The sequence below is a fragment of the Chelonia mydas genome, chromosome 21 (assembly GCF_015237465.2).
Source record: "Chelonia mydas isolate rCheMyd1 chromosome 21, rCheMyd1.pri.v2, whole genome shotgun sequence".
NCBI classification, from domain to species: domain Eukaryota; kingdom Metazoa; phylum Chordata; order Testudines; family Cheloniidae; genus Chelonia; species Chelonia mydas.
In genome coordinates this window covers 6115484-6134660 of record NC_051261.2, presented here as the reverse complement: position 1 = coordinate 6134660, position 19177 = coordinate 6115484, and the positions used below count along the sequence as shown (strand labels likewise).

At 43.0% G+C, this 19177-nt stretch overlaps 1 protein-coding gene across 5 annotated transcripts in view; it reads left to right on the top strand.

The window, feature by feature from the left end:
* Positions 1-18819, top strand: part of SRGAP2 (SLIT-ROBO Rho GTPase activating protein 2) — a 203326-nt gene extending 184507 nt beyond the window's left edge. For all 5 annotated transcript variants that reach the window (XM_037884821.2, XM_037884822.2, XM_043533697.1 and 2 more), the window contains 5 exons: positions 1054-1133; positions 6504-6684; positions 8155-8301; positions 11757-12084; positions 15413-18819. In XM_037884821.2, coding sequence (XP_037740749.1) covers positions 1054-1133; positions 6504-6684; positions 8155-8301; positions 11757-12084; positions 15413-15796 — 1120 coding nt within the window. In that variant the 3' untranslated portion in view covers positions 15797-18819. The remainder of the gene's footprint in view (positions 1-1053; positions 1134-6503; positions 6685-8154; positions 8302-11756; positions 12085-15412) is intronic.
* The last annotated feature ends 358 nt before the right edge of the window (positions 18820-19177 follow it).

Genomic DNA, 19177 nt, shown 5'->3' with positions numbered 1-19177 from the left:
GTTCCCTGAACAAGCAGCGGCCCTAATTTGGGAAACACTGCTCTAGAGCAAACAGGTTTTCCCTTCAACAGTACATGCCTCTATAGGGGAGGGGAGAGTGTTCCTCGTGCGGAATTGTTAGTGGTATACTAACGGAGCAAAGAAAGAAAGTCATTGCTAACTGGCAGTTCAGCTCAGCAGGGTCATTTGGGCGGGTGCGTGAATTCTCTCCCCTCTCCCCTTTGTTCTCCACTTCTTACATGTGTGATCTTTGCCAAGCTCTGTCTCATTTCATATACTAGACAGTGGTGCTTAGGCATCTGTAAATAGACTTATGCCAGTTAATCTGATATGGGAGTCAGTCATTTGGTGAAATTAAGACAAGTACATTTTAAATCGATCAGAAGAAAAAAATCTGAAGCATCCTATTAAATTGTGGAATAATCTCCTCTAGGGCAAATGAGACGTTCCGTAACTTGGGTAACTAATGAGAGCAATGGATAATATCGTGTAGAGAATAATCCTCGACTGGCAAAGATGATGAACTAGCCTTTTATTATGGCTTTTCCATCTGTAATATCTAAAATCTTCTGCGGGCCCTGTTATGAGATCTAAACTCTGGTTTCCCTGGTGTACATAAACTGAAAAAGCTACTCCAGGTGCTCGTGGAAGTAGAGAGTCAGCTTGATTTTTCAACAACCTAGTTTTCAATGCATGTAAGTGCGTCCACTTCTAAAGAGTGCCTGGCACAATGGAATCCAGGTTTGGTACCACTGCGTGAAGCTCCTAGTATTCATAGACACAGAAATGTAAGCCTGGAAGGGACCTTGCAAAGTCATCAAGTCCAGCCCCCTGCACTGAGGCAGGACCACAGACACCTAGGTCATCCTTGAAAGATGGTTTTTAAGAACACGTTCAACCTGTTCTTAAAAACCTCCAATGATGGGGATTCTACAATCTCCCTTGGAAGCCTATTCTAGAGCTTAACTGCTCTGTTAAGTGTGACTGTTTCTGTAGATAGTAAAATGACTTTCCTCAAGTGTAATGCATTGAATGTGTTTCCTCCCACTGTAGTGAAAGTCCTCATGGAGAAACGGCCTCAACAGAAGATTCAGTTCAGGATATAGCAGCTGAGCATCATACCAGTGATGATGGTACGTGATGCATGTTAGCTGTCCAGGGGGTTGGGGTTTTTTTTTGGTTGGGAGTGGGAATGCTGTCTTCAGTTTAAATTCAAAGTGCTGATAATCTGTTGGGGAATTGAATCAGAAAAGCTGTTTGCAACATCCACCAAAAAATTGGAAGGCACGCTCTCATCAGGAACCTTTCAAAACTACTTTAAAAAAACCTTTTTCCAAAGGTGCCTTCCTGCAGCAGCAAGCATAGACAGACTTCTGTCTTCCAAAATGCTCTGCACAGGCTTTTCTGCTCTCCTGTTGTTGAAATGGGTCTTTGAGCTGGGAAGCATGAGCTAAGCAGAAAGCCAAACGGTCAACATGTCCGTGCCTGCTCTCCCACTCCCCTCTCCATGTGCTGTCTGCCAAGCTTCTTCCCTTTCAGTGGCCTTGGCAGGCAGCCGCATGTTCGTAAGTTCCAATTGCTTTTTTAAAAACAAGCAAGAAAAAACCTCTCCTACGTTCTCCCTGCAAGCCAGTCTCAGGGACAGGGAATCCCTGCTGATTCTTGGTTTCTGTTGGGGATCTCCTCCACTGCCCTTCTCTTGGCCTGAGTAACTATGAGGGGATCCGAGCCTCACACCACTAAGTAGCCTCTGCTTGACCTTTCCAGCCATCTCCTGATGCTCCCCAACCTTGTGCAGAGTCCAGGGAGGAAGAGCCAGTACAGCCCCAAACTCATCGATTCCAGTCTCTCACTGCTGTTGGTGAAAATGCTCTTTTTTAGGGCTTGGGGAAAACCATGCACATGAGCTCCTTGTATGTAGTCAGTACTAGTGCATAACAAAGTGTAACTGCCAGCCTGAAGCAGCAAAACTGACTCAGAATGGTGATCAATGCCCAAAGCCAACTGACCAAATAGAAACAGAAATGCATTGTGTTATAATGTCTGCCGGTTGTTATTGTCCTAGAGAAGTGCTTGTGACTACAGGAGCTGCACCACCTTCAGATGAAAATGTGATTTTTTTTTTTCAATTTGATTGCATGTCGTCTTGAGTTGTTCTTTAGCAGCCTACTCAGAAGCATTGGCTTGTTCTCCTGCGCTCCCCCTGCTGTCTCTGCACCAGTGGTTAACCGGCTAACCTATCCCATAGCTTGGACACTTTCATATTGGCTTACTGTTGCTGGCACACTAACAAGGAAGTAAAGATTGATGTGCCATGTTGTCTGCCATCTCTGTTAGAAACGTGGCAGTCAAGGAGGAAAACTAGTTCTTCAACAGGGAAAAAACACAGTCAGAAGAGATTTTTAATCCATCTTGTCGGGGGTATTACAGAGAATATGGGTGTAAAATGATGTGCCTCTCGTGTCCCTTTTAAATATCTTGTTCCTCTGGAAAGTCACAGTCCCTTTGGTAAGCTTGGGAAAGCCTTTCCCTTTGTTTACCTACCCAGTAAGGAATGACATCACTTGAATGAAAGGCAGACTCTGAGGCCTGTTTACCCAGGACTGTCATTCTATTTGCATACACTCTGATAGGTGAATGTTCTTGGCTGGTTTTTGAATGCTATTGTTGAACGGTTTGTGTAGCAAAAGGGCAAGGTGATTTGAGATGGGTTGTGGGCTAGAGCTGGGCTCCATCCCAAAGCCACTGGGGCTTGGTCTTGAGGAGCATCATGCAAGGTGAGATCAGTGTTGACGTGGAACAGCTTCCCACAACCTGTATCGAATATATGGAGTTTGGCACTTGGAAGGGAGGAGAACTGTGTCTTTGTCACTGCTGAGGGGTCAGGAGGGTTTTGTTAGCTGGGAGGGAAATGAAGGTGCCTTTTGGTAGCAGCGGGGAGGTGAGTTAGACCCCCAAGATAGGCTCTTGAGAGGTGTCTTGGCAGGCCAGCAGGTGGAGGGTGGCCAGAGATGCACCAGGTGAGGGGTGCTGGCAGAGCAGGATCTCTTTGTAGCCACCCGCATGGGCCTGCTCTGCTTCGCACAAAATAGTGCCTTCAGGGTTAACGCCTGAGACAAGACAAGCGGAGGTTAGTGGGGCTCAGACCCTCTGTGAATTTGGCCATCAGTCTCTGAGAGAAGAGATTGAAGAGCCACTTGATTTGGATGAAAGAGCTCAGCTTCTCGGCTCTGGGAGTGGTGCTGAGAAGCAATCCCGACCAAGTGGGGCTGTCATCTGAGGCATGCTTAGTAGCGTAGGCTGGGTTTGCAAACTAAGTCCTTTCACGCTTCGGTTGGTGGTTGAGTCAGTTTCTGGATGTGAGGTGACAGAAGTTTATCCATCACTCATTCAACTAGCCACTCGCAACACACAACCACCTAGCTGGCTTCAGCATGCTACTCATACCATGGGGGCCTGGTCTGTTTAGTAGATGCCTAGTGACAAACATGTGAGCCTGGAAAATACTTCACCACTGATCTCTAGGGTCAGAAGCAGGATCATAGTGCAGAGAGTTGGAGGGAATCAGCATCTAAGAACAAGGCTGTGGTTTCTGGAGCTGCCATTCTGTTATCGTTCATTGCGATGGAAGAGTGATCAGACACTTGGTGGCTGGGACTGGCACATGCAGGTCATTGATACGGTGAGGGTGCAAGTGCATTTCCACGTTCACAAAGTCATGAATTGGTGGAGAGACAGTGAACTGCTGCTCTCCGGCACACACTTTGAGACTAGGAGTGGTAGTTGTGTTTGGCTTAGTCATTTGGTCTTTATTCCCAGTTCTTTCCTTGGAGCTTGAGCCCAGTAGGGCAGCAGTTCTGGAAATCTGAGTCAAAAATCACTTGTCTGGCTACAATCCAGAGTCCTAAAAGGCAAATCGGAAATGTAAGAAATCAGAGTGCACTGCTCATTTGGAATAATAAACAATCGTTAATGAAACAAAGATGAAATTTTTACACACACACAAAATCTGGTCCCTTCGCTTGTAATAAAATGTAAAAAATATGAACCTTACGTTTTTAAATGGTATGAATGAACTGGTTCCAAGAACCAAATAAGCAAGAGGAAGGAAGGGGGCCAGAAGCAGATAACCACATGCTCAAGGGAATCTGGACTGGGGGGAAAAAAAAGGTTTTCCAAGCTGAAAACAAGTGAGCTATTTTTCACTGATGCAAACACCTTGCAGGCTGGTGTGGGCGGATGACTGGAACCCTTTGTGGCTGTCCATAGACCTGTCTGAAGTGTATGATTTAGTAGAAGCGCTGCCGTCTGCTTTTGTATTCGGAAAATCCATTATTCAAGGCTAAATCCTGCAAATGTTGTGCCAGCTTGGTCTTAGCCCTCGGTCTGTCCATGCTCTGCAGCCACAGACACTAATCACAGTTCTAGCGTGGGTAATAATTTTGTTCTGCTGTTTGACTGATCAGACAATGATACTACAGCCCCTGTTCACCCTGCAGGATTTATGCTGCTCAGAGAATCATGTCCAGGCCACTGCTGACCCTGCTCAGGGAAGCCCTAGATGGCCTAATTCCTGTGCACATGCTTTCCCCAAGGAATAACTTAAAGGGCTTACTACTTGATATTTGTTTGGGGGGTTTTTGGTCCTCTGGCTGGCCACTGCACTGCCAAAGGCAGCCATGAAGAAGCCTCCCCTAATCTCAATGGCAGGCTAAAGACAAAATAATGGCACGTCTTTCCTTGACTTGCGCCAGGAACAGGGTCTGTTGCTCTGGAAGGATCAGGAAAAGAGTTATGTGATCCCTGAAGTGTAGTGCTTTAAAAAGAAGCCAAAACTGCCATCATGAGGCAGCTGGCCCCCAGCTCCTTGAAAGATGCTTGTAAGTTGTAAATCATTAGGGAGTAGGCAGCCAAGCTCCCTCCGTTACCTGATTCCAGCCTAGAGTTGTAATTTGTATCGTGGCTGCAAAAGAGAATTTGCCAAGGGCAGAACTGTAAATCTGAAAATGATCCAGACAATTTGAGTTGGATCAAGCTGACTTTCTGGGCACCTATCCTGTCCTTCCCTCCATAGTATAAGTGTCACAGGTTGCTATCTGGTCACTGTGTGTTATGAGACTGCCTATTTTAGATTGTAAGCTCCCCAAGCAAGCGCTGTCTTGTTCCATGTATTGTACAGCTCCGAGGGCCCTGGGTTGTGCTTGATAAACAATGTGCATGATGAATCCAGTGGTGTGTGGCGCTCTGGAGCGGAGTGCCTTTTTGTGAGCTCATTATAACATGGAGGCATTTAATATTTTTATTAGCTTTCATGACAGGCCAGCTGTTGCTCTGAACAGATCAGCCTCCCTCAGTGCCAGGATCTGTAGTCTTCTGGTCCCTGCAAGCCCCACAAGGCAGCAGAAATATTCTTCTGAGTAGAGGCCTTACTTCTGAAGCAACTTGAATCCAGAAGTCTTTATTCCCTAAATGCTTATGAAAACTCCTGCTCGCCAGCACAGAAGGGTTCTTGAGCTGCCATTGGGGAAATTTATTCTAGATTGCTTTTGGCCCCGAGAGCTTCTTGTTTTTAGTGATCTTAGAGTTGAGTTGTGGATTTTTCTTTTCTGGTCATGTTTTTCTTTAATGCAGTGAGACATTTCAGGGTAGAAAATGTGGATGTGATAAACTCAATCCAAGAACCCCTGACCGGTTGGCACTGTCCACTCTGGCGGTTGTATGTAGCGTATGTGTAGCTACATACCACGTGAAAGGCTCTGGTGGGGAGAGGCAGCCCAGAGAGGCAGCAGGGACAGTACACTGATTAAGAATAGGTTTCAGAGTAACAGCCATGTTAGTCTGTATTCGCAAAAAGAAAGCTGTAGCTCACAAAAGCTTATGCTCAAATAAATTGGTTAGTCTCTAAGGTGCCACAAGTCCTGTTTTCTTTTTGATTAAGAATAGCCGTGTAGATGGGGAAGGCACTGCTCAAGCATGCAGAGCGCCATGTAGGGTACGTACGCTGAGATTCTGGGATGTCTGCTCTATGAGCTTAAGCAGTGCCTTCCCATCTACGGTGCTATTTATATCCAGGCTAGGGAGGCGTGCGGGGTCTGTCTACACACCACTGTAGATGTAGCCTTAAAGAGATGGATGCCAAAATGTGAATGCTTGTGCCCCCCCCTTCTCCGTTGTTGTGAGGTGATGCTTTATCCCAGGTGACATGGTCATGTCCACTGTTCCCTCTAAGCTGTGCGCGTATGCGCACACGCACACATCCTAAACCCTGCGCACATGGCAAAACACCCGCACACACACAAATTTGCCCAGAAGAACAAAAATTTGCATGGAAGAAATTTTTTGCGCACACAGCCTGTCAAAAATTAGAGGGAACATTGGTCATGTCCCATAATTGTTGCTCTGTAGCTGATGTCCATCACTGAAAGATTTAAGGGAGGGATTTAAACTCATGACTCTTTGTCCAACACTGAGTGTTCATTAGTCTTTTCCTTTTTCTCTCCTAGAGTGTGAGCTGATAGAAGCAATCGCAAAGTTTGACTACATTGGCCGAACTGCGCGAGAGCTGTCCTTTAAAAAAGGGGCTTCTCTCCTCCTGTATCAGCGAGCCTCAGATGATTGGTGGGAGGGACGGCACAATGGCATTGACGGCCTTATCCCTCATCAGTACATTGTTGTTCAAGACACGTATGTAGCCTTTTATTTTATTTAACATGAATTCTTTAATGCGGTATTACACTGCCATGGGTTTGGCTCTGGTGTCTACAGTTTCAAGCTTAACAGAGTGAAAGTCATCTCTGCTACTTGTTTTCGAGTTAGTCTCTAAGAACACATAAAGACCAAGGGTAGTGACCGCACAGACATTCACAAGTACAAGGTTTAGTCGATTTTACAAGTGTTATTAAAGTTACAATTAAAGTTATGATTACTCAAGCATATAGAAATTCTATACAGACCTATGCCCAAGTTACAAATATAGTCATACTCACATCTTTAACAACAGGGTTAGTGTCTGATGGGTCTCTCATGGCTTGATTATCAGTAGAGGGATGGTTCCTCCTGGAGTCTCCCCTAGGGAGCTCAATTTTCCCGTTCTGGGCACCCCCTTTTTATAATGTGATTTTTGTCAATACCTACATTCTGCGCATGTCCATAAGAGTCAACCCTCTTTTCTCTTATTGGTCTGTGTCCCATGGATACTTAAGGGACCCCAATTTTCTGTAGGCTGTGTAAGTTCCCTTTGTTCTCATTAGCATTGGCACACAACCTGTATCCTGTGGTTAAGACACATGTTGGAGACAGATAGGCCTTCACAGTATTTTTATTATCTAATATTAATCTTCTGGGTAATTTTACACCATATTACCACTTGGTACCTCTTTTCCCATAATCTTAGTGGATTGGATTATTTTCCGGTCACTTATGTCATCATCTCTTGTCTCCAAGGCCTAAAATAGCTAAGCTAAAGTCTTGCAGGCCTCAGCCTACAGGTTCTTGCGTTTCAGCTTGTCATACTCATGTCTAATACTTGGTATACTTGGTTCCTCTAAATACTGATGAATCTTACACTTTTATAATCCTACAAATTAACTCTAACATACAGTGATATATGTAATATAACATATTGAGTGATCATAACATCACACAATAAAGGGATAATAAACTAAAATCATTGGCTACACTTACGTTACCTCTACAGTGATCCAGGGTGGGTTGCTGAACGCCTGGAAGATTTGGGTACAGTTAAATCTTACTTGAGCAAGGAAAAAATTTTCAAACTCGGTGATCTACATTGTGTGCCCAGGCCTGCAGTGTACTGGGATTATGTAGTCCTGATCCCACAAGCTGCTCCATGCAGGAGCAATGCCATTGAAGTCACTGGGGCTCAATGTATGTGCTGGGTTCCTCCTGCGCTGAGCTTGTAGGTTCAGCATCTTTGTCCTCTAAAAGTAGTAATTGCCTGCCTAAGGAATCCCAATGCACAGCTGGGCTCTCAAAGATAGGCACAAAAATAGACTTCATAATTTGAAACAAAACTTTTCCCTCACAATGTCGTGATGATAAAGAGGGGGTGGAGGGGGCACAATAGAACCTTCTGAAAACTTAAGGTTGTGTTTTTGTTTGTGGTTTTCTTCCCCTCCTCCTCCTCCTCCTTAGTGAGGATGGTTCCTCTGAAAGATCCAGCCCCAAGTCTGAAATAGAAATCAACTCTGAGCCACCAGAAGAAAAAGTGACAGCCAGAGCCGGTGCCAATTGTCCAAGTGGGGGTCACGTCGCTGATATTTATCTTGCAAACATCAACAAGTAAGAGCAATCTCGCGTTTTTCTACTTGGTACAGAAATTTTGGTGCTGAGCATTGTAGGACATTTCTGTCTTGTGAGAGGCTTAGGAATAAGTGGTACTACTTCCTCTGTTTCCTCCTCCCTAGACCTATCCATACCCCACCACTCACTCTCTAGCTCTCTCTTTCTCTAGCTTGGCCCACGGTCACCTATTCCCCCACCTCAGTTCCACATCATCCCCTGCCCTAAAAAGATGAAAATCTGAGATCCAATAGTACGTACACAAAATAGTTGTTTAAATGTTTGTGTATGTAGCAGAGCCACAAAGATGATATTCTTGCATTGCTGTTGATTATTTGTTTATGCTAGAGTATGAAGGTAGTAGAAAATAATATACTGAGAAGATCAGTAGGCACGCAGAGGGTAGACAGATAATGAATGGAGGAAATTAGGAAAAAGATAAACAGGCTGGAGAGCGCACATGAGATGACAACAGGAGAAGAACGACTCCACAAAGGAAGCATGGCAGGGAAAGGACATGGAAGACTGAGGATACAATGGAAAGACACTGTCAAGAGAAGTTTGAAGAGAGAAAAAGCATTAGAGCTTCAAGACGTATGTACCTATGCCTTCGAATAAAAGAAGTGAAGAATTAGGGGCACTTCCAATACCGTGTAAACAGGAAAAGGAGTCAAGAAGTGAAGTGTTAGACCAGAAAGGCTCCAGACGGGAACTGTTCTCCATGGTAGGAGGATGGCCCCATCGTACCCAGAAGATCTTAGTCGTCATCACCTGACTTGTTTTGTAACCCCCTTTCTTCTATTCCAACCCCATTGTCTGTTCTTATCATTTGTACCTCTTCTTTAAATTTTAGATTATTTGCTCCTTAGGACAGGGATTGTGTCTTTTTTGAAAAATGTACCTTGTAAGACATTGAGCACAGTTTTGGGTGCTACAAAGCACAGATGAAAGAGAGATCCTCTGTTCAACCGCCTCCGTGCCATCCATAATGATCTCTCATTTACCTCGCACTTTTTACCCAAAGGAAGTTACTATGTATGTACAGTGCTACTGAAATAACAGCTGTCCTCACTTCCAATTTTGCCTGTTCAATGAAAAATGATGAGAGTAGCCTGAGGCTGCGTGGATGAAAATCTGAAAAATGAAACTGGAATGAGATGAAGTGTCTCACTTTTTATATTTATTTATTTTTAAGGCAGAGTTCTCCCCCAAATCTTTCAGATTCTCCCATTATTATAAAATAGCATGCTGTGTTACCGAAGTGTCTTTCTCTGCAATAAATCTGTGCCTTAAAGCTACTAGTACTGATGGTTGTAACATTCTAGAATGGAACGAAAATATTAACCTTTAATTAGCCTAACAGGGACTCTAGCGCAAAGATAGAAAATAATCATTTTAAGTTTGCCACTGTTTGTATTAAATAATGGGCCAGATCCTCAACTAATGTGAGTTAATCCAGCACTCTTGATATCATTGAAGCTATATCACTGTGCATCAGCTTCGGGGCTGACATTTTCATATGTTCAGTGCGCCATTAAACTACAGAACTGTACCAGTTATGGAAGGATTTGTATAATGAGCAGATCGTTCTGGAGGCTCACCATCTGTCATGAACGCTGCACCAAAGAGGAGAGCTCCTAGGGCTTGGTTAGGTTTAGTTCATGTTTTCCTTTTACCAGGGAAGGTGTGATATTTAGCAGCGTCATACTCGCATTGTGTTTTCTTTAGAAATGAATATTCTGATCTGTGCAGATCTGGACAAAATAGGTCAGATGGTCTCCCTGTCGCAGTTGTGCCGCCCACTGAATTTATTTTTCTGATGCCAAAATCCAGCTGGAACTAGAACTTTCTAGCAGTTACTCACAGGGCCTGCACTATATATAAGTTGATCCTCTTTAAAGGTTCCTCTCTCTTGCATCACATACTCCTGCTACGAGGACCATACATCGTTTGCTTGGAGTCATTCTTTCAGACTGCATGCTACTGGGTGGGGATAGTTGTTTTTACCAGTTAACCTATTTCGCAGCACCCTACACACCTGGAGCGCTATATAATTAAGCCACCATAATCTTGTTCAGTATAGAGAAGATACATTTACTAGAAACAGGAAATGACTATTATTAGCTTAGCCACACTGAAAGGTCACCAGCTATACTTGGTGTAAATGTCGTCTTGCCTCTGGCCCATTAGATTAGACTTTTTACCCGGCAGCTCAGCCAAAAATACTAGCTCTGCTGTTCTAATATCATGAAAACAGGCAGCCAAACGAGCTGACGACACAATTATTTTAGTTAAAAGTACAAAATCTTTGTTTCATAACCATGTGTGAGCAGGAGCCCCACTGGAGTTACTTCAGTTAGGGTGAACTGCAAAGGATGGGGCAAACAATCCCCAAAGCTAACGGATATTCCAGTAATTAGATTTACCAGACCAGCACAAAACAGCTTATGTAATACCTCACCGGTTACCCAGAAGCTAACAACAGTCCCCTTAAAGTAACCCAGCCTTCGGCCGCCACCCAGACACCCAAGTCAAATATGGTGAGGATTACTGAAAATTTTATTCATCATATAAAAAAGTTCTACTAATCCCAAAGGATCGGACACATTACCTCCCGGGTAATGAATATTCCAGATCTTACCCAAATACACGCTTACAGCCAATCCTTATTAACTAAACTAAAATTTATTTAAAAAGAAGAGGGAGTATTGGTGAAAAGCTCAGTACACATACAGACATGAGTACAGTTTCTGAGATCAGATACATAATAGAGATGATGAGCTTTGTAGTTGCAAAGAATTTTTTCAGAAATAGTCCATAGGTTATAGTCCAATGTTCATATTCAGGGTGATCCAGACAGGTCTGGGGATCTCCGCCTTAGGATTTAGGCTTCTCCTGCATGAAGCATCAAGCAGATCTGAGATAAAAAGGATCAGGACCCAAGGGGTTTTTATACAGTTCCAGGCCTTCCCTTGACAGGTCGGAGTCCTTAAGTGAACAATAGGAAATTATGAAGACTTTGAAGTAGACCTGTTTCCTAATCATCATGGGTAATTAGCTACATGAATTAACCTAAAGCAACTGCCTGTTTCTCCACCATTTGTAGGTGATTTGCTGTACATTTCAAAGAGAGACGAATCCAGTGATATCACTATGTTTACAGTTCATTTAAATGTTCGGAGGTCCTTCTGATCTCTGAATTAACAGAATACGGCATAGACACACACAAAAACACAAACATTATCTACCAAAATGTCCCCAAGGGTTGGATTTGGGTCACACTTTTGTTTTAATGACAAGTGTTGTGGTAGTGATTTGTGTGAGTGATAGTGACAACCAGGCCACCTTTGGATCTCTTTCCATTGTCCTTTGTGTTGTCTCAGGACATCTGTATTGAGGTATGGCCCATCCCTGACACCTGCTTGTACTGACTTGTTTTGCTTCTGTGTTGGAAGGCAACGAAAGAGACCAGAGTCAGGCAGCATCAGAAGAGCGTTCCGTCAAAGCGACAGCCACGGACTGGCTAGTTCAGTGGTGGAACCAGCCTCCCCAGGAGCCACAGCTAGTTCTAGACCCTCATCTCAGCCCATTATGAGCCAGAGTCTCCCCAAGGAGGTACCAGATAAATGCTCCATCAGCGGCCACGGCAGCCTCAATTCTATCAGCCGGCACTCATCTCTGAAGAACAGGATAGACAGCCCACAGATCCGTAAAACTGTGACTGCAGGCAGGTCAAAGAGTTTCAATAACCATCGGCCCATGGATCCTGAGGTCATTGCGCAGGTAAAGGGGATTGCTTGGCATAAAGGGTTCAGTGAAGTTTCCGTTTTGTATTTGTAAGGGAAGCGTGTCATGATTTTAAACCTTACCCAACTCCTCCTGAGTAAACCACTCCTTAGTGTGGTGCCTCTATCCTTCAGGCTTGGGGAGAGGATTGTGTGTTCCAACCCTTGGCACTTGTAAGCACTTCACGGGTTCATAGACAGATGCTGAATTCCCTGTGCTTGTCACTCACTCCTCTGCTAAGCAACGTGTGTATCCACCCACCTAGTTATTTCCCTAAATTTCTCATAGCGGTTACTGCACAACAGATGCACTGTGCTCGTGTGGGCAGCACAAAGAAGTGGGGAGGTCGCAGATATGCACAATTCAGAGTTTGGCTTTCTGCATTTTTGAGCCATCATCTATTTGTGTTGCAGCTTTTCTTACTGTCTCTGCAGCTGAGACACGGGTTGTAGGATATTCAGTGGTATATTTATTTATAATTGCAAGGAAGCAAGAATTTGTGATACCTGTCTCTTTGGCTGCCTGTTACAATCAAATGTTTCAAATTCGAATTTTGGCTTATTTTTACAACTTGTATCCTTTGCATTGGATTAATGAAATATTAACCCTCTACGTGTCTAGAATCTAATCCTGTAAACCTATGTCGGGTAAGTCCGTGAGACTGCTCACATGAGTAAAGATAAATGGATGAATCCTTTACTAAATAGAAGCTTCTGCACATTTATTATTCTACAGTTTCAAAGGTTTGGGTGTGTCCATCACCAAAAGTTGTACTCTGATTCCAAAGCTGTCAGCAAAATATTAAAGAAACCAAATTCCAAGGCATGAGAAAAGCAGGGTATTAAGTGTCAATTTTAAACCCTTTCACCAGTTGAACAAGCTTGTTGGACTGTGGTTAGATGTTAGAGGCATATGCAGTAGTGTAACCAAAATAAAAGCAGACTTGCCCCATTCTTCTATTTTCATAGTGCTGTATTCTGGTACTTGTAGGTTTCAATGTGTGGTAAAAAGCCACCTTCAAATAAAATAGTCTTTGAAGTTTTGATTTCTTTAGACAGGTGTTTAAGGAATGTGGTCGGGTGTCTAACCAGCGTATACACAGCTGTTCCTTAACCCTGCAGAGATGGTGTTCTGCATTTTAGACCAAGTCAGCATACATGACAAGGAGAGGGAAATCTCCCCTGTTCTGTTTTTCTGCTCAGCATAGAGGGAAAAGGGGCTTTGTTATTAGTTCATCTTTAAACCCCCCTACTATTTTGTATCTCCCTCCGTCTTACCTTTGACATGAGCACTTTTCTCATAAAATCCTCATCTCTATGCACAAAATCTCTCCATCTCTTGCATCTTTGCGACAGTAATGACCTAGGTCAATAGAAAAAATAATCAGAAATTCACAATGAAATCTCAGCTTGCACTGTCCAGAACTGACCAGTGCCAGAACACATCACAGAGCAAATCTAAAACACCCAGATGCTTGAAGTAGAACCTAGATTGCAAGGAGTGAGAGCAAGGCAGATAAAGGGGTAGGCATTACAGGCTCCAGCTGACTTCCTCCTACTCACTGGAGGATCTCCCCTTCCCCTTATTCCAAACCGTCGCTATGTCTACACATGCCTGCCATTGCCAGCTGTTCTCAGGGTGTGGTGGATCGATCTAAAGCTAAGGAACACTTGGCTTTCAGATTACAAAGTCAACTCTGAGATACACCAGAAGGCCAGTTTCTACAGTCTTCTGGAACAAAAAGTGACATGATTTCAAAAGCACCCCAAAAGGCATGGGTAGGTGAAAATGAATAAAACACCTTTTTACAGGCAAATCAGTGGTGGTAGATATTTTATACTTGATATTGGATTATTGTAATGTAAACATGGGCCTTTTGCCCCGAATCCAAGTGAATATCTATTACATCCTCTGGTATTTGGTTTTTTTTGGAGGGGGGAGGGCTATATTTTGTCCTTGTAGTATCTTTAGCCTGCTCTGTTCTGTGAGATGGTAATGTACAGATCTCATTGTCTTGACGTTTTTTTTCTTGTGAGGGTTGGTTGACACACATCAATGTTTGTCTTTCAATTAAACTGTCACTTCGTTTTTTCTCTTCAGTCTCTTCTTGCCACAATATCAAGTCCAGTAATTCATAATTCTCTAGTGGAAACAAAAGTTTTTAAAAATTGGCTGCATTAAGTGAGTGCTCCTTTTCATGCCACATCATGTCAGTTCAGACACTAATAATCATCTTACATTTTTACATATCTTTCATAGTTGTGTGTTGCTTAAAACCTGTTTGGTCTTGGTATATGGCTGGAGGTGTCAAGCCACCGTCTCTGGTTCCCTCTACCACTCCTTGACTGATCTACCTCCCCTGCACCTAAAAAAGCTACCAAGGAAGCTAAAAAGTTGTAGCTAAACTGAGTCCTGGAAAAGCTAAACCATTCTACACTCCCATGAATTCTGTTCATGGACAGTAGACTCAATGGACTCCAACCCATAGCTGAGGTCTTAGCAAACTTGTAGGTCTCAATATAGCTGAGACTAAAACCCACTGACTTATCGGTCTCACGAAGTTCTCTATACCTCCTGGTTACTACCTACACTGTTATGTAAGCTGGAAGGGAAATGCTGACAACTTGTATTTTACAAATGTCTCCAATATCTTTTATGGATTTTAAAAGCTCAATATGATTTACAGGTCCAGTGCAATGTCTTCATGGGGGATACTAGCCCTTGCATATGTGCAGATCCAATGAGATGGATAGGTAACCCATGCAAACTCCAGCATCGTAGGATGCTATCACCCTTAAAGGATGTAGGAAGGAATGAAAAGCATGGTTTCATCCTTTCAAGGAGTTATTCTCCACAGTACCATTGGAGGATTATCCTTCTGTTTATCAAAAAAAGAAAGACAAGAATAGATCCATATCAATTGAAACTGCAGGTTTTTTTCTCTGTAGTTCAGCCTAGGAGGGATTTTATGTGTGTCTTTGATGGTCTGGTGAAAACATAAGAGAATTCAGGAATAATAAAGCATAAAACTAGCCTTAAAAAAAATTACTTGATTAGTTTCCCTACTGCTGGTTAATGTTATATCACTAACTGTTCTCTATATGTGCAGCTAAATACACAGTCAATAGTCCTAGCATGTGCAGTCTAACACTGGTTTCGCTTTATGGTAATTAAGGTCCTATTAACCCTTAGCTGCTGATGATTTCCTGACGCCTGGAGCTGAAGAAAAATGAACTCTCTCTGAAATTGACTCCTACAGAACTGTGTGCTTGTTATTGTGTATCTAGCCCCTGCGATCATTTCAGTCTTTTTTAAATCTTTGCAGGACATAGAAGCTACCATGAACACTGCTCTGAATGAACTGCGGGAGTTGGAAAGGCAAAGCAGCGTAAAGCACACACCAGATGTTGTCCTCGACACCCTGGAGCCTTTGAAAACCTCCCCTGTTGTGGCACCCACCTCAGAACCTTCCAGTCCTCTGCATACTCAGCTTCTCAAGGACTCCGAACCAGCATTCCAGCGGAGCGCCAGCACTGCCGGTGACATCCCATGCGCCTTCAGGCCGGTGAAGTCCGTCAAAATGGCTGCCCAGGTTAAACCTCCAGCAACGAGGCCGAAGCCTGCAGTTTTCCCCAAAACAAATGCCACGAGCCCTGGTGTTGCTTCTTCCGCATCTCAACAGCCTACTGACAAGTCCTGTACTGTCTGAACTAGAAGCCCCACTGTGGATATAATTTTGTTGTTTCAAATGAGGTGACTATATTAAAGACACATGAAAATTCCTATTTAACTAGTTTCGGACTTCTGCTGAAGGTTAGTTTGTAAGTTGTGACTGCCAGGAATGCTCCCTGGGAGCGAAGACGTTGGTAGTTAAGCCTCGCCACATGCACACCACATCAGCGTACCTTGCTTACGAAATACAGACAGAAAATAGAACATCAGGTCACTGTGAAAGTGGTGAGGCCAACACAAAGGACTGATGAATTGATTCTCAGTTTATAGTTGATGCCTTGTTCGTGTTTGGCCACTGAGAGAAGTACTCAGTGGTGCCATGTTTGGGATACTGGTGTAACGACTTATATATATTCAATTACCACAGGGAAACAATCCAATAGATTTTAGTCTACTGCATGTTTTGGTACCACTAGTTATGTGGAGCTTGGACATGCCTGATTCTTGTGCATTATTACATTTCCAGCTGGTGCCACTGCTGTTAAGGGTCTGTCTCGATTTCCATTACATCCTTTCTCTTTCAGCAGTCTTAGCTCTTAGCCGTGTCAGACTCTCCCCTTGATTGAAAGTTGTCATGACAAATACTCAGCTCTGAAACATGAGTTCCGTGTTGTGTGTTGGTGCAGATTTAAATAAAGCAAATCTATTTCTGAGTTTTAGGAGGGGAAAAACATATAATTGCTGAGTATGGCCACCGTGCAATTGTTTTGGTGCTCCCGTATTTAAAAGCAGGTTTGTTCTTTTAAAATGAAACTTTCAGGGCGTTGGACTATAATGCACTGTGTGCTGTTCAGTGGGAACTTGGAAGGTGGAATGTAAAAAGGAGTTACCTTCTGAAAACCAGCTGCTGTGCTCTCACAAGAGTGGCATTTCCTAACCTGATCATAAGTTGAGATGGGCTGAAACCGAAACCCCAGTTCTGAACATCCCTAAATCTGGATTCTGAAAGTCTTCGCAGCTTGGCTCTGTTTTTGATTAGTAAACACTTCGTTCTATGGCTCTCATGACTATGAACTATTGTGGAGGACCCTGGCGTAAAGAGAGTGGTGGGAACATGCTCTATGGGTGATTGGCAGTACAGTGTCCAGCTCATAAATTGCTTAAAAACATATTTCTACGATAAATCGTCATGCCTCCAAGCGATTCAGCTGACAAATTAGTGACTTCTTAGTATATATGTGTGTGACAGACTGTGACTGCTTCAGCTGCTAGCAGGCTATATGGACTCTTCTGTACTTTCATGGCAATATATTTTCCGGAATGCTAGCATATGTTTAATGAATTAAAAAAAGGGGAGGGGGAGGGCATAAAGGCACATGCTGTGTTCAGGTCATGGGTCTCACAGCCCCACCAGACCAAGGGATCTTGCAACTGACTTTCCATCCTTACCTTGCCCATCATGCCCAAATATTGCTGGAGTCTGACTAGCCCTACCGTTTCTGTTCTCGTAGTTACTCAAGCAAGAACGACATAAGGAAGGTGACTCTCCCCACTCTAGTTGAGTGTCCTTTGATTTTTGTGGGCCTGAATCACACCTGAACTTTGTGGTTTAATGCAGATGGTGATTTTTAACGAGCATTGTAATAAAAACAAGCTATGTTGCTCTCTAAGAACGAGTTGGCCTTAAACATCCACTTCTAATTCCTTTTAAAGGAGGTTACTTGGATAGACCCTGTTTTTCAATCTCTTTGAAAGAGAAGAATTTTTTGTATGCTTGTGTAAAAAGGACTGATTTTCTCTGTGACTTAAATTATGGAGACATGAGAAGTTCATGGACTACAGGAGAAAGAAACCCCTGAAAAAGATTTGTTGGGACCATTTTAATTGTTTATTTCCTTAATTAACATTTAACAACCCTTATCTTTTTGGAAACACTGCACTGTGTGTGTTACTTCTGTCAGATCTTAACCTGTCCATATCAAAGGGAATGAAACCCAACTCTGTGACCAGCTCATTTTCTCTCAGGTTCAGGTGGACTTCTAACACCAAGGAATCTCAGTCTGTTTTTGGAAACTAATAATTTTAAAAAGCAGCTAGTGATTTATTTTTCACTCAGGCAAAGCTTTGTGGCAAATATTTTATTTTGGGGGGATCATGACCAGCCAAAGGGAATGCATGTCACTATGCAGGGAATGAACAGAACAGGATCTCTTGGTAAATTCATTTTCACTCACTCTTTGCAATGCCTTATTTTTTTAGTTTATTTTATGCGTTGCATTCATGTTAGCAAGGGACGACATCCAGCCATACAAGGCATCTTAGGACAAGATCTCATGTCTTCAAGGCTCACAAAATGAGTGGAAATAAGGTTTAAAAAAAAAACAAACTTCAGGTTACTCGAACAGCCATTGTCTGCATATGGAATTACTATGCCAATCTCTCACGACCACAACACTGGGAAGATCCTACTGACAAGAGGAATAAGAACTTATAATCAATATCCTGTGCAAATCAACTGGAATTTCAGTATGCACTGTGACTTACACTGAAAACGTACACCTAGCAACGTGGCAGTCTGAAGGGCATCTTTTCTCTTCCATGTTGTCTGGGCCTATCTAACCAGCATGAAACACATAGACAAGTCACAAGTGGTTTTTCTGCTTCATGCTATGAACTCTGTGGGGCAGGAGGATAGTTTGCCACAAAGCATGACTACCATTTGTTGAGAGAGGGAAAACTGGAAAAGACCGTGCCCGGAACATGTCCACCGGACATCCTACTGAAGAGATCAACATGGCGAGGAGAAACAGGACACTGTGTGTTGGGTGGGGAGGTTTCTATGTTACTTCACAGAAGAAATATTAGATCTTCAGAAAGATGCAGTTACATGTGTGTGTCAGATTAATGGTATATCCCTTTAAAGAAAAGAAGCGTTGATAACTGGAATAATGTATGTCTGCTTGGTAATACTCTGTAAGAACATAAATCTGTCACTTATCAAATGATGGATTAGAATAATCCAAAGCAAAACTTTTAAAAATAAAACACAGTTTCAGGTGATGGGTCAGTAGTCTCCGCAGCAGCAACCTGGTATTTTTCCCATCCCCAGTTGGGTGTTAGGCAATGTGCTTTAATGATTGCTAAATTTCTGCCTCTCTCTGGTAATATGAGCTCTATAAAATTAGTCTGTGACAAAACAATGAGACATGACCAAAAAATGTTCACTTTATCTGTACTGGATGTTTGATTGCAAAGAAAACCATTAGATAATTACAGTACACTGTGACAGTGCAAGAATTCTCCTGAATATATTTTGATGCCTGTTTAAAAGTAGAGAGTCTTCGGGCTTCCTGTGAAGAATACCTCATATGGTCTTTTTGAATGTAAGTGTGTTCTTACACATTTCTGTGTTCAGATT